General features: G+C 41.1%; 1 protein-coding gene across 1 annotated transcript in view; it reads left to right on the top strand.

Annotated features, from left to right (window-relative positions):
- Nucleotides 1-13,567, top strand: part of LOC125894944 (ubiquinol-cytochrome-c reductase complex assembly factor 1) — a 34,657-nt gene that overhangs the window by 11,532 nt on the left and 9,558 nt on the right. Inside the window, exons 4-6 of the mRNA XM_049586663.1 lie at nucleotides 6,073-6,145; nucleotides 9,169-9,226; nucleotides 9,391-9,499. Coding sequence (XP_049442620.1) covers nucleotides 6,073-6,145; nucleotides 9,169-9,226; nucleotides 9,391-9,499 — 240 coding nt within the window. The remainder of the gene's footprint in view (nucleotides 1-6,072; nucleotides 6,146-9,168; nucleotides 9,227-9,390; nucleotides 9,500-13,567) is intronic.

Here is a 13,567-nt window from a genome sequence, read left to right as displayed (position 1 = left end):
ATCGTTTGACATTCCCAACATGGGGGAGAAGGCGATTCTGAGCCTCATGAAAGGAAAAAACACTGATGTCTCGTTACTGCATCGCTTGCACCCAGAGTCCCAACTTTTTTGCCTCAGCGCAGACCAACGACTCCATTAAGTGAACACGCCCACACTCTGAATGATGATACACTGATATATTTACTCAGATATCGCATATTCCCTGAAAATAAAACAACGCAGAGAAGTCTGGAAATTAGGGTTTGGAAAAGTATGGAATTTTGAAATTCCAAATGTGTAGGAACCCTGTGAAATGTACTGAAACAAATGTACAGTCAGGTCCATAATTATTTGGACAGTGATACAGTTGTCATCATTTTGGCTCTGTACACCACCACAATGGGTTTTAAATGAAACAATGAATACCTGCTTAAAGTGCAGACTCTCAGCTTTCGTTTAAGGCTTTTTTCAAAAATGTAGTATGAACCGTGTAGGAATGACAACCATTTCTTCACACAGTCCCCCAACTTGAAGGGCTCATAAGTATTTGGACAAACTAACATAATCATCAATTAAACAGTCAGTTTTAATACTTGGTTGCAAATCCTTTACAGTCAATGACTGCCTGAAGTGTTGGACACATAGACATCACCAGATGCTGGGTTTCTTCCCTGGTGATGCTCTGCCAGCCCTTTACTGCAGCCGTCTGCACTTCCTGCTTGTGTTTTGGGTGTTTTGCCCTCAGTTTTGGCTTCAGCAAGAGAAACGCATGCTCAGTTGGATTCAGGTCAGATGATATGACTTGGCCATTGCACAACATTCCACTTCTTTGCCTTAAAAATGTCTTTGGTTGCTTTTGCAGTATGCTTCAGGTCATTGTCCATCTGCACTGTGAAGCATCGTCCAATGAGTTTTGAAGCATTTGGTTGAATCTGAGCAGATAATGTAGCCCCAAACACTTCAGCTTTCATCCTGCTGCTGAGAGTCTGCACTTTAAGCAGGTATTCATTGTTTCATTTAAAACCCATTGTGGTGGTGTACAGAGCCAAAATGATGACAACTGTATCATTGTCCAAATAATTATGGACCTGACTGTAGATGTGACATAAAGGCAAGTCATTGTTTGGCCGGTAGAAAAAAATGTTTGGCCAGTGGGATTTTTTTTTTCATTTGCTGGCCTCCTTGGCCGCTCAACAACAAAGTAGATTTTGGACATTGCTTATTTACTTTCCTTTTATGGTGATTGTGAGCCGCAGCAGTAGCTTTCAAACACTGTTATTATGGAAGAACATTCACCTTGTGTTGCCTCATTTTTAAACAATTAACCGACTACTGATTGTTAACACATCCAATAACCAAGGAAATTGCTTGAAATGTGCAGGCCTGTTGGCAAGATGGTGATTAAATCATAAAAGTGCTGTTAACATTGTCCTGTTTTTGGTTACATCCGTTGCATCACACCCGTGCAGTGAGTGTGTTTTCCAAGAATGCACACATCAGTAACGCATAAAGATTTACAGCCACGGTAGGGCTGGTTCTGTGGGAGGCTTTGGCGAAAGAGTGAAAGAGGTGGCGTATGTGCAGAGGAATGTGTGTTGTTGTTGTGCCATCTAGCAAAGTGTTGGGCTTCACGCCGGCTTGGCAAGGTTTGGCATGAGCACTTACACACCTCTGATCTCATGTCCTGTTGCTGCTCAGAGGCTTGTGTTGCCTTCTGTATTCTTGTTTTCTTCATACAGTTGTTGTAGTGAAGTGTGTGAGTTTGTGGCAGCTCACTAACACACCACAGCTATCAGAATTATGGATGTTCTCAAAGCCTGGGAAGTATCTGTAGAAAATATATACAGTGGTGGAAAAAAGTTTTTGGACACCCCATGCATTTGTGAAATATTGCATTAAGAATCACTCTTAGGTCTTCAAGTGCAATTTCTTTTAGTACAGTCACAGCCAGAATACTAAATAAATCCTAAAAAAGCCATTAAAAACTTAAAATTGATTGGTTCCATAAAAATACATAAGAAATTTAGCCAAACCATCACATCATCAAATTAATATTTAGTAGTCCTGCCACTGGCACGTAGTAGAGCTCTAATCCTGGCTGGCATGTTCCCCACGAGCCTTTCACACTGTTGAGGGGTAATCTTGTCCCATTCTTCTTGAATCACTGCTTTTAATTCTTCTAAATTCTTTGGTTTATGCTTTGAAACAGACCTTTTGATAATCCACCACAGATTTTCAATGGGGCTCATGTCCGGGGATTGAGCTGGCCACTCTAAGACCTGGATACTGTGCTCCTGCAGCCAAGTTCTACTGGCCTTGGATGTGTGGCAAGGGGCATTATCTTGTTGAAACATCCAGTTTTTACCTCGACGGAACAGTGCACGCGCAGAAGGGAGCATGTGGGTTTGGAGAATGGTACAATACTTGGTAGAGTTCAATGTGCCATCACAGACAGTGAGATGACCAACACCAGCAGCACTCATGCATCCCCAAACCATGATACTGCCTCCACCATGCTTGACAGTAGGTACTGTACATGCTGGAGATAATGCTTCGCCTGGCCTTCTGCATACCCTCACATTAGTAGGAGGAAGATAAAGCTGGAAACTGGACTCATCTGACCACAAAATCTTCTTCCAATTCCTGGCTGTCCAGTTCTTGTGTGCCTGGGCCCAACGACGCCGGGCTAACCTCTGTCTCTCATTGATCAGGGGCTTCTTGATAGCCTTGTAGGACCTTAAGCCGTGATCTAAAAGTCGGCCACGTACAGTGCGGGTGGAACACTGGACACCAGTTTGGTTTGATCACTGCTGCTGAAGCTCCTGTGATGTCATTCGGCGGTTTTGCCTGCACATGTGGATCAGGATGCGGTCATTTCTTGCTGAAGAAACCCTTGGACGCCCAGATCTTGGTTTGTCTTCCAAGCTGTTGGTTCGTCTGTATTTCTGCAGAGTGTATCCAACTGCTGAAGGACTGCATCTGCACTTCCTGGCTATCTGGCGGCAGCTGTACCCTTCCTGGCTGAGAATCTTTATCTTCAGGCGTGTTTCCTGCATTAGGTTCCTTGTTTTAGCCATTTTTGTGTCTGAAGAACTTTCCAATGTGCTGGCTTTATGTAGACACGAAGCTTGGCAACAAAAATTGTGTCTTTTAATAAAAAGAACAACCTTCATCACTGGTACCAAAATGAGCCAATACTCAAAATTTCTTATGTATTTTTATGGAACCAATCAATTTTAAGTTTTTAATGGCTTTTTTAGGATTTATTTAGTATTTTGGCTGTGACTGTACTAAAAGAAATTGCACTTGAAGACCTAAGAGTGATTCTTAATGCAATATTTCACAAATGCATGGGGTGTCCGAAAACTTTTTTCCACCATTGTACATATGCTGTGGGCTCGGGTGGTATCAAGGTATACCAGGATATTTAAAAATCCAGACGCTGTGATTTTCAATACTGTCAAAAATACAGATGCTCATCTTTCTGTTCACTTCATATTGGAGAGGCTGTACTGAGGACTTTTTGTAGACTTGCACCGATTACAATTTTTTGGGGCGGTACCGATTTCCGATTTGCAGTTTTTCGATGGCCGATTCTGATTTCATTTTTTTCAAACCACTTTACAGCACACAAGATATTGCAATATTTTCGATCTTTGCTTTATTAACCATTTAACCAAGACACAACCAGCTTTTCAACAATCATCTCAAACAAACAAACACAAACAGTGACACAGGTTCAGAAACATTTTCCTTTTTGCTCAAATATAACTTCAGGTACAGTATTAAAATAAATAAGCAAAAAAGGCATACATAAATAAAAACATGGATAAATGAAATAATAATTCTTGGTGTGTAGCATTTGTGGGTAATTTCTTGAATAGACAAAAAAGTAAAAATATCTCCTGTGGAAAATTCACACAGGTCTTCAGGACGCGCCCGCCAGTAAGCGCACGGACACGCGCATCTTCGGCATGCGGACACACACCTCATCAGTTTCAAGCGGCACGGTGCAGCAGTGGGAGCTCCACAGTTCAGTTTAACACGGACAGTTAACAACTTTCTCCTTCTCTCTTTTGATGTGTGCGCGTGAATGATTAAGTTGAGAAGCTGCCAATGTTTCACTTCCTCACATCGCCCAAGTCGTGAGTTGCGAGTAGTGCACATCACACACCTCCAGAGGTCAGTGTGGTGCAACGGGCAAGTGGTGGAGATTAACGCAACAGGACCAATTGTAAAGCAGAGAGACCACAGGGGAAACAGCACATTTTCAAATCTAACTCAGTGAATTAAGAGTTTATTTTGACCAAACAAGAGTTTTAACAATGGACTAACTAACTAAAGTAGGGATGCACAATATTGGATTTTTTTCCTGATATCTGTTATCGTCAAGTCTCTTTTGTAGTGGAATTGACATCATATTATACATGCATACTCTTATCATGACGGCCCACGAGCAGGTGGAGACATAAAATACAATACTTTTAAATGTATATTTATTCATTATGCAAATTAAGAAAAAGCATGTTGGCCACTGCCGAGATTGGCCGATACAGATGATGTGCAGATTATCTTGCAACCCTAAACTAAAGGCAGTTTTGGTGAGTTTTCTTTTGTTTCTTTTTAGTTTGAATCAAGAGTGTTTTACTGCGAGTTCACAAGGCAAAAAGCCCGGTTTAGTTTGGTGAAAGAGAGAAACTTTAATCCAAAAACTGAACAATCGTATTTCTCTGATTAATAAAGAAACTAGAGAAAGATAAAAACAAAATTCGTCTTTTGACTTTTTGCAAGTTTCTTTTTTGTATTTATTATACTGGAAAAGTCAAGAGAGTTTGAGTAATGTAGCAAATTTACCAGTTGCGTGGCGCAGGGTAGCACCGCACCCCAATACCGTCATATACCTTATGCCATGTATGAAAAACAAGATACCGCCGAAGCCAAATATACAGTATATATATCAGATGTTCAAAAGAAGTGACTAAATGTGTGAACATGTTTTCCATGTCTTTGCCTTTGTAAAGTACTTTGAATCACATGTGAGAGGTGCGATACAAAGCAAGAAAGGAATACCCACAAAATTATAATTTATATGATAATAACTAACCCTGTGTTATGTTGAATTCATGAAGAAAACTCTTGCCATGCCAACTCATGCCTCCACAGTGAGCAAAGAATCCAAAAACAGAAAAGTTTCCATAAATTAAAATCATAGGTGACCGCATGTAACAACAGAAAAACTATATCAAACATCTGTTTACAAACTCTCACATAACTCCAAAACATGCAGTTTTGTTAAGACTTGATGTTCTATCAAGACCTTCCTCTGGTTTTGGATTCTTCGTTCACCATGGAGGCATGTGAGAAAGGTTTAAAGTCAACACGACGTGAGTAATTGTTATACAAATGGTCATTTTATGTGTTGAGTGTTCCTTTAAGGAAGGAGTTCTTCATTTGAACACTGTTGCATTGAATGACTGAGTATTTTTAGCTCACTAGTTTCCAGTGACATATGGCAAATGTTGGTGTGGACAGTAACAACACTGTCCTGCAGTATATAAACACAATATCATATCTCTTAAATCTCAAGCAACTGTTTCAGTAAAGTGAAATATTTTATTGCAGGTATACCTACTGTATGTATCCAATCATTTATTAATTGTGGACACCAACATTTCAGTGTAGAAATAATGTGGCCTAAAGCAGCAGTATTCACTGATCAGCCACAGCATTAAAACCACTGACAGGTGAAGTGATTAACATTGATCTTGTTATAATGCAATGTTCTGCTGGGGAACTTGAAGTCATTGCGAAGCAGTTTTTGTGGTGTGACACAATGCATTGTCCTGCTGGGGGCATCACTGCCATCACGGTCTGTCGTTGCCATGGGGGAGTGTACTTGGTCTGCAACGGTGTTTGAGTGGTTGGAGTGTGTCAAATGGCATCCAGATTCCTGGTTGAACTTCACACTGTAACGAGATGATCAGTGCTGCTCTCTTCACCTGCCAGTGGTTTTAATGTTCGGCACATCAGTGCATCTATTGAATATGTTTATGATGTAACACATTTTTTTTCCCCCCTTTGTTGTCTCCACAGAAAATCAAGATTGCTGCCTTGCGCATGTACACATGCTGTGTAGAGAGAATCAATTACGACGAGTTCTTTGACAGTAAGTGTAAGACCTGACAATAATTGACTACTAACACTGCCTGTATTGAGGCCTGTTTACATATACACCTATAATAATATAATACTGCTCAGACCTTCACACTGTGTATCTGTGATGTCCCTCTGTGTTAGTGTTGAATTGTTTGGGCTCATCTGGTTCCAAAAGTGGCTCAGATCAGCCCCAAAAGCACTTCTCTTCAAGTTTGTAGACATTGAACAGGTCCATAAATTAACTGAGGAAAGCATTTAAAGCAGCCATCTTGAATACTGATTTAAGTTAGGTTGAGCCCCATTCACAAAAGATTTACATCCAGTATGTAACATTTTTGAAGATATGATGAATGTTTGAATCCAAAAGAGAAAATCTTTTTGATAATACTGAATACACATGCTGAGAAAAGGCACACATGCATGCACGCACACACGCACACAGAGCTAATACTCGTCCTGATCCAAACACAGAACATTGAGGCGTTGTTGGCGTCTCCCCGGTCCAAACGGAGTTGGTTGGAGTTCAGGGACACTGTCACCACCTGCCTGACACATTTATTTGACACTTTGCTGCCTGGCACACACAGACAAACACACACTTGCTCACTAATATTACTCACACACACTTAGAGCCAGCTGCTACATTATCATACTGCATTTTAAACCTGCTGCTATGGCAAAAGCTCGCTGCTATATGTTCAGTATGCCTGATGGTTCAGAGATGAGGGGCTGGTTTGGTTAAGGAGCCCAACGCTGGTGCACGGGCTGACAGTGAAACACATTATACACGCTCACACTCAGGATATGTTGTATTAGGATTGTTAGAGAGCTGAGAAATTGTAAAGGGGAAAATAATTTAAGTTCAATTTATAAGTAATGATTATTTTCATTATTGACTGCTCTGTCGATAAGTCATTTTGTCCATTTAAAAAAAAAAAAAAATTAAAAAAAAAAACAACACCTATTCAAAATTCCCAGAGCCCAGGGTGACTCTCAGATGTCTTCTTTTGTCCAGCCAACAGATCTACAAAGGGAGCAGGTCCCCATCTACTAGGGTTGGGTACCGAAACTCGGTACTTTTTGTACTTGGTACCGATTCACTTAAAATGAAACAGTGCCAAATTTCGGTACCTGAGGTGGAGGCGGAGCAAGAGCGCATGACTCACACATCAGACTCAGTAACAATGGCGACAAAAACAATGTGCAGACAAAAGTTAACTGCAGCACTGTTCCTAAATGTTCTAAATAAAATGTTGAAACTGAGAAGTTTAGACTATGGGCCCGAACGACGCATAGTGCGTTCAAATTCACACCCATTCTTCTCTGTGGATTTTCTCTGCGACCATGCGCCATAGCGAGAAGCCACACATATCACGTGAAACAGCAGAATTGTAGCTTTCCGACAAGGCCAAGCACTTGTCGGTAATCCAGTGTTTTCACAGCGAAAAATTACAATAAAATGATGTATTATAGAGCTTTCATACAGCTTTGCACACATTACTGTTGGATGGATTACTTGCGAACGCAGGCTCGCACAGAAATGCCACGCATATCACATGAAAGCGCAGGACCACACACATCATTGTGCTGTCATCCCATCACGCTGTAAATACAGATTGATTGTCTACAAAATGAAAACCTGACGAATTTCTTTACAATCCATTATATAGATCTTGTTATCAGTCACTTCGTATAGTGAGGAATATCGTATCTTACCACGTCTTAGGCTTGCGTGTGTTTCTCCCTGTCTATCCACATTTGTAGTCCGGCTTTCAAGACCAGCCACTTCACCTTTGCGCACCCAGACAACTGCAGCCTAATTATGCATGCTGACAGGGCCGTAGTCACCATATACATTGAGGGGGACACGTGCCCCCCCACCAATGCCCAAAATGTTCCCCCAATATATAACTGAAACTGAAAAACAAATATTATCTTGGAGGACATCATTGCACTTGGTTGACTATTTTTCTGTGATCTTAGATGTAAATATTGCATGTTTCTTTCAGATAAAACACATTTTTGACTTGTGAATGAGTCAATGGAATTTCTTGCAATAATAAAAAAATTCTGGCAATCTTGTCCGCCTGGCACAAACCACATGTTTTGGACAGCTGTGAAGTGACAGAATGTCCTAGCATCATGGTTCTTATATTGCCAGATTCCAGAGAGTCTCCCCTCTTCATATATGGCAGAATATGTCTTCTTCCAACTTGCTATGGTGAGATACATGTAAAAATGTAAGAATTTAGGCACACAGATTTGTTTGTTTTTTTCATTGATATAAAAATTAATATAAAATACAGGCACATAGAAGGACATGAAATGATGGCAAATCTGATTAGCCCAGATTGTCCTGAAAAAAAAACCAAGATATAACATGTGTATGTAGCCTTTATAATGACTGTGATATGAGCTTAAAAGTAAAGGCAGTAAAAATACTCCAAAAAGGCCTAGGGCCCATAGGGTTAAAAAGTACCGAAATAAGGTACCGTTTGGTACCGGTACCGAATTCCAGATATCGGTACCGGTACCGTATCGGTTCAGTTATGAACGGTACCCAACCCTACCATCTACAGAGATCACCATGTTGCACCACCACTAGCCCAGAACAGACAAACCAAACACTGGCTCTAGATAGGGACATTCATATTTTCGCATTGGCATCCCTAGTTAGAAGCTCATCTGTGATGACAAGAGTAGCAAAAACACAGATTTTTAAAGTGAAACTGTTTTATTCAGTTTTTTTAGCAGTTTAAATCATCCAAGTCCATTTGTTTTGGTGAAAAGGAGACTCCCGCCATTAATTCGGCTCCTGGTGAAAACCTCCCGAATAATGAACGTTAATTCTAACCAGGAGAAGTTTCGGCTGGTTGCAGTCTGCAATCCTCACCACTAGATGCCACTAAATCTTACAAACTGGACCTTTAATGGACTCACAGGTGCAGCTCTGAAAACTACTACAAAAGCTGATAATGCCATTATACATGTGTAAGTGTTGTAACACTGGTTATCGCTGTGTGTTTGTTTCAGAGTGCTCCCTCCCTGACACACTCAACTCTTGGTTCTTGGTAGCGCAGCTGCACGTATGGTGAGTTTTACACACACACACACACACACACACACACATACACATATATAGTATCGCTGTTTGTCCTCCCTGCTGTCCCTTCTCATGCTCCCATCTGTCTTATTTCTTAACACCAGTCTTCATTCTCTCTCACTGTTTGTTTCCTCCTCTTATTTCATTGTCAGGATGTGTTTGGTGCGGATGCGTCAGGAGGGCAGAGAAGGAAAGTACATGTGCCGTTACATTGTCCACTCCATGTGGGAGGATGTCGAGCAGAGGAGCAAAATCATGGGGGTACGTTCTGTGTGTGTGTGGGTGTGTGTGTGTGTGTGTGTGTGGGTGTGTAATCATCTGTACATTCAGCAGGATTAAACCCACAAGATCATATAACAGCATTTCCTTCATAAACACATATTGTACATGCATCACATTACACCACACGTACGGCCTGATGCACAGCATGCCTGTCATAACACACAGGGTTAGTGTTTCCTAAACATAGAAGCCTCCACCTGATGCCTGTGTACCAGTAATGTCATGTGACAGTAACTCCACTATATGCAGCCTCATAGAAACACAGTCAATAACTGCTGGTGGAAAGTTTCACCCACAGTGTCTAAAGATACAACGTGATGACAAAAGTTGTTTTGCTTAGCCCATTTTTAAGTCTGGAACAAAACAATGTGTTCCAGTATTTGTTGACCTACTATAGTTCCCTTCCAACTTTCAACGTAAATGAACTGATGACGCAACAAACTTTTCATTTTCATTGTCGATTGATTTGATGATATTTCTCTCGATTAATACGTCGATCGGTTTGTCTGTAAAACATCAGAGAACAGTGAGTAATGATCCGTTAGATTTCAGATGTTTTGTTTTAACCAACAGGTCAAAGATAGATATTCAGTGTACAAAGATATAAAACAGAAAGGCAGAAAATCCAGCAAAGACTTTTTTTTTTTTTTCTTTAGTATTTTTGTTTGTTAAATAATAAATTAATAAATACATTTTTGGACTAGAGTTGGGTCAAATTATGGTTTTGCCAGTGCTGTGTACAATGGAAAACTGGTTTGATTCTATGCAAACCGGCTGAACTGTCATCATGGTGTCTGGGCAAATTAGTAATAAGCAATTTGAAAACCTGATTGACACAGTATCATATTTATTTATAAATGGACCAACGGAGTCACCAGTTTCTGACGATTTACTGCTTAGCTGAGGTCGGCAACATAAAGGAGATCAAATGTCAGTAGATGTTGGGACAGAAGGACCTGTGCATGGCGCATGTTGTGTTTGTTAACTAGAAAAACCTACACGAAGTCTGTTTTTTTTTTTTGTGATGAGAGGAGACACAGCATAGTTTTTCTCTCAAGAAAACTACAACTGCACCAGTATGACTATATTTTGGATTTAAGGCTGAAGGAGAAGGTATCTTAACAGGCCACTAGCGATCCGGTGCGTTGTTTTGAGCTGAACTTTTCGTCAGATGCCCTGCTTCTATTTATTCCTGTCGCTCTCTGTGAAAGTGCTGCAATGGCCAAGGAATGGCTGATTCATGAAATTAAAATCAGGACTTATCAATACCTATGTCCTCATTTCACTGCTAAAACCTAAATAAGGTGGCAGCTGGTTGGAGGGAGATCACCAGGGGGCTGAAAGTTTCTGCTAAGTGACCATCACTAATAAAAACCTATTTGCCGTTGGCTGTATTGTTCGTCACTTCCAGTAAATGTCACAATATAAACGTGCATTTTCTGTTTAAAAAGTACAAACCTAGGAAGATAGCAGTTAGGCTACTTACCTATCTTTTAAGTTCTCACGTCCCCAGTCTGATCTCGAGCACTCAGCTGACAGTTTACATAACCTAACAAAAGCACACATTTAAAGGCCCAGATGCCCCAAACCGACTTCAGAGAACTAGTGGCAATGAAACTGTTGTGTAGCTTCACGTCGCCTGTTTCTCGGCCAAAAGGTTGCACATGAGCACACCATAAGGAACAAGTTTGTTTTGGTCTCACTCCCTCTGGGCTTCAGCTCTTTGTTTACTTTCCTCACTTCTGTTTCTCTCCTTGTGTGCTGAGCTGACCTGACAGTCAGAGTGATTTCATTGTCCAGTGGGCTCCACCATCACCTGCACCCATTTAATGTGCTGAATCGGCCAAAAAGAAGCCGATGAGGGCCGATACGGGGTGACGGTGCAGCACACACCGCACTGTCTAGGGCGACAGATGCTCAGAGAAGGCCCAATGCTGATAGACAGTCGACCGTTGGCTTAGTGTGTCAGGGCCTATAGGGATTCAATGTGGTCAGAGTGCTTCGATGTTACACCACGTGATGAGATAGTACCATTAGAGCTGGTATATAACCTGTACGGACATGTACCTAAACCCTAGATCAGTTTAGCGTCTCCACTGCAGACAGTACTTTTAAATGTAGGCAGGATGTTACCAGTTGGTAACAGCTGCGTCACTGTTCCATCCACCTCTCACTCTATTCCCTCTTCACCAGTGATGAAGAGGAATGTCCGAACTTCCCTGATCGTCTATGGAACAGGGTCGCACGCCGACAATTTCAGAGCAAAAAAGAGCAGGCTGGAGCGTTTAGCCCATGGTCTCTGTGGTGATCAATGGTATATGAAAATATAATGAGTTTGTGCATTGAGTCGAGCCAGATTGGCGATTCTCTCGACCAATCAGAGGACTGCAGTGTTTCAACCTCCACTTGAAGTATCGTATTAGTGTGTTAGGTACCTCAACAGAGGGGTGACGAAAAAACAGGACAGAATGGAGCAGCTCTGTCAGTACCATCCTCAACTTGTGACAATGAAAATACAAAAGTCACCCAACCGAACTGGACTGAGCTGCTTGGTGGAAATGACACTACAATATTTCACTCAGGAGCTGCTGAGTCAAGTAGGAGACCGAGGGGTCTAATTTGGCTGAATATCAAACCAGTTTGAACATTTTTACACCAGCCCGATGAACCATGAAAACTAACATGGATAAGATCACAAAGATGGACAACTGTTCTGCTGCAGTCTCACACTTAGTTAAGACATATCTGTAATCTGATTCTTACAAAGATGTCTGTATTAGTATGATTAAATCACACAAAAGCATGTTTTTAACATGAGTGATTGACTTATTATTTTCAGCATTGCAGTTCCAAATGCCTGACCGGTTGTCGAGCAGTGTTTTCTGTTAAGTAGTGCTGTGCCCCTAAAAAAAGAAACCCCACAAATATAAAACAAATGGCGTCCAAACTGGTGCTCTGCCTGACAACAACTGAATGTCATTCTGTTAAATAAATATTCATTATGTTCGAAACATTTCCGCTTTGGGCTGATGCAACAGTGCATTAAGTTTTATTCGTGCCATTGCATGCTACATAGGATGCTGGTTTTGTTTATTTAAAGTTTTACATCAGCATAATTGTGCCAACAGTTCTCAGGCAGAAAGTGAAGTCAAATCCCCGGAGAGCGAGCCTGGCTGCGGTCACCGTGTCCACAGAGTTGTGCCTCTATTCTTTCTCAGTGGAGCAGCTCCAGGAAGTGTCGCTCATTGACATCACAGACTTAAATCTTGGCTTTGCTCGCATGTTGCTTTCAGAAAGACTTTCTCATGCTCAAATTATACAGGAATGAACTCCCAAAGTTCATGGGGGGAAAACATACTACAGTTAGTTGTGTATTTGTGATTGACTTTTTAAAAATTATTTAAGAGTTGCAACAAAGATAAATGTACCAAGGCCAAACATTTTATTGTCACTAAACAGTGCGCTTTACTATCAGAGATGACGGTTCTGTAAAGTAACGTTAAGAACAGGAAGGGTCAAAATACATAAAAGTGCACTTTGGAAAAAATAATTTGTGCTTGAATTTCTATATGAACCATACAGTAGATGCTGTCACTGACACATCTGTGCTCATTTTTATTCACCTTGATGCTTAAAGGAAATGATCACTTTATACAGACAGTAGTTATTGACCCTCGTGCCGACAAGAAGTCCAGTGTAGTTTTTTAATCCACAAAACTTGTTCGGGGTATCGGAGGATAACAGCTCGCCACATTTTTTCATACACTTGAAGTGCATGGAACGCACATTTTGAAAATGTAATAAAACTCTTCTAATGCATTTCACAAATGTCAGAACGGCTCGTCTGTCGTAATCCAAGTGCCCTGAAGCCGCGGCATGCAAAACTGACTTGAAAAGACATAATTTACTCCACTTTAATAGCATCATTTCTCACCGTGGTCAGTTAGCCTGCAACTTGCGAGACTCGAGAACAAGAACGTCTCTGAACGTTCTCGAGTCTCGCACGAGTTGCCATGTAAACACAGCACTCCTGCACGTAGTCAGAGC

This window comes from Epinephelus fuscoguttatus, linkage group LG1, assembly GCF_011397635.1.
Source record: "Epinephelus fuscoguttatus linkage group LG1, E.fuscoguttatus.final_Chr_v1".
Classification (NCBI taxonomy): Eukaryota; Metazoa; Chordata; class Actinopteri; order Perciformes; family Serranidae; genus Epinephelus; species Epinephelus fuscoguttatus.
Note: the sequence above shows the minus strand (reverse complement) of the source record. Positions and strands in the feature narration are given on the sequence as shown.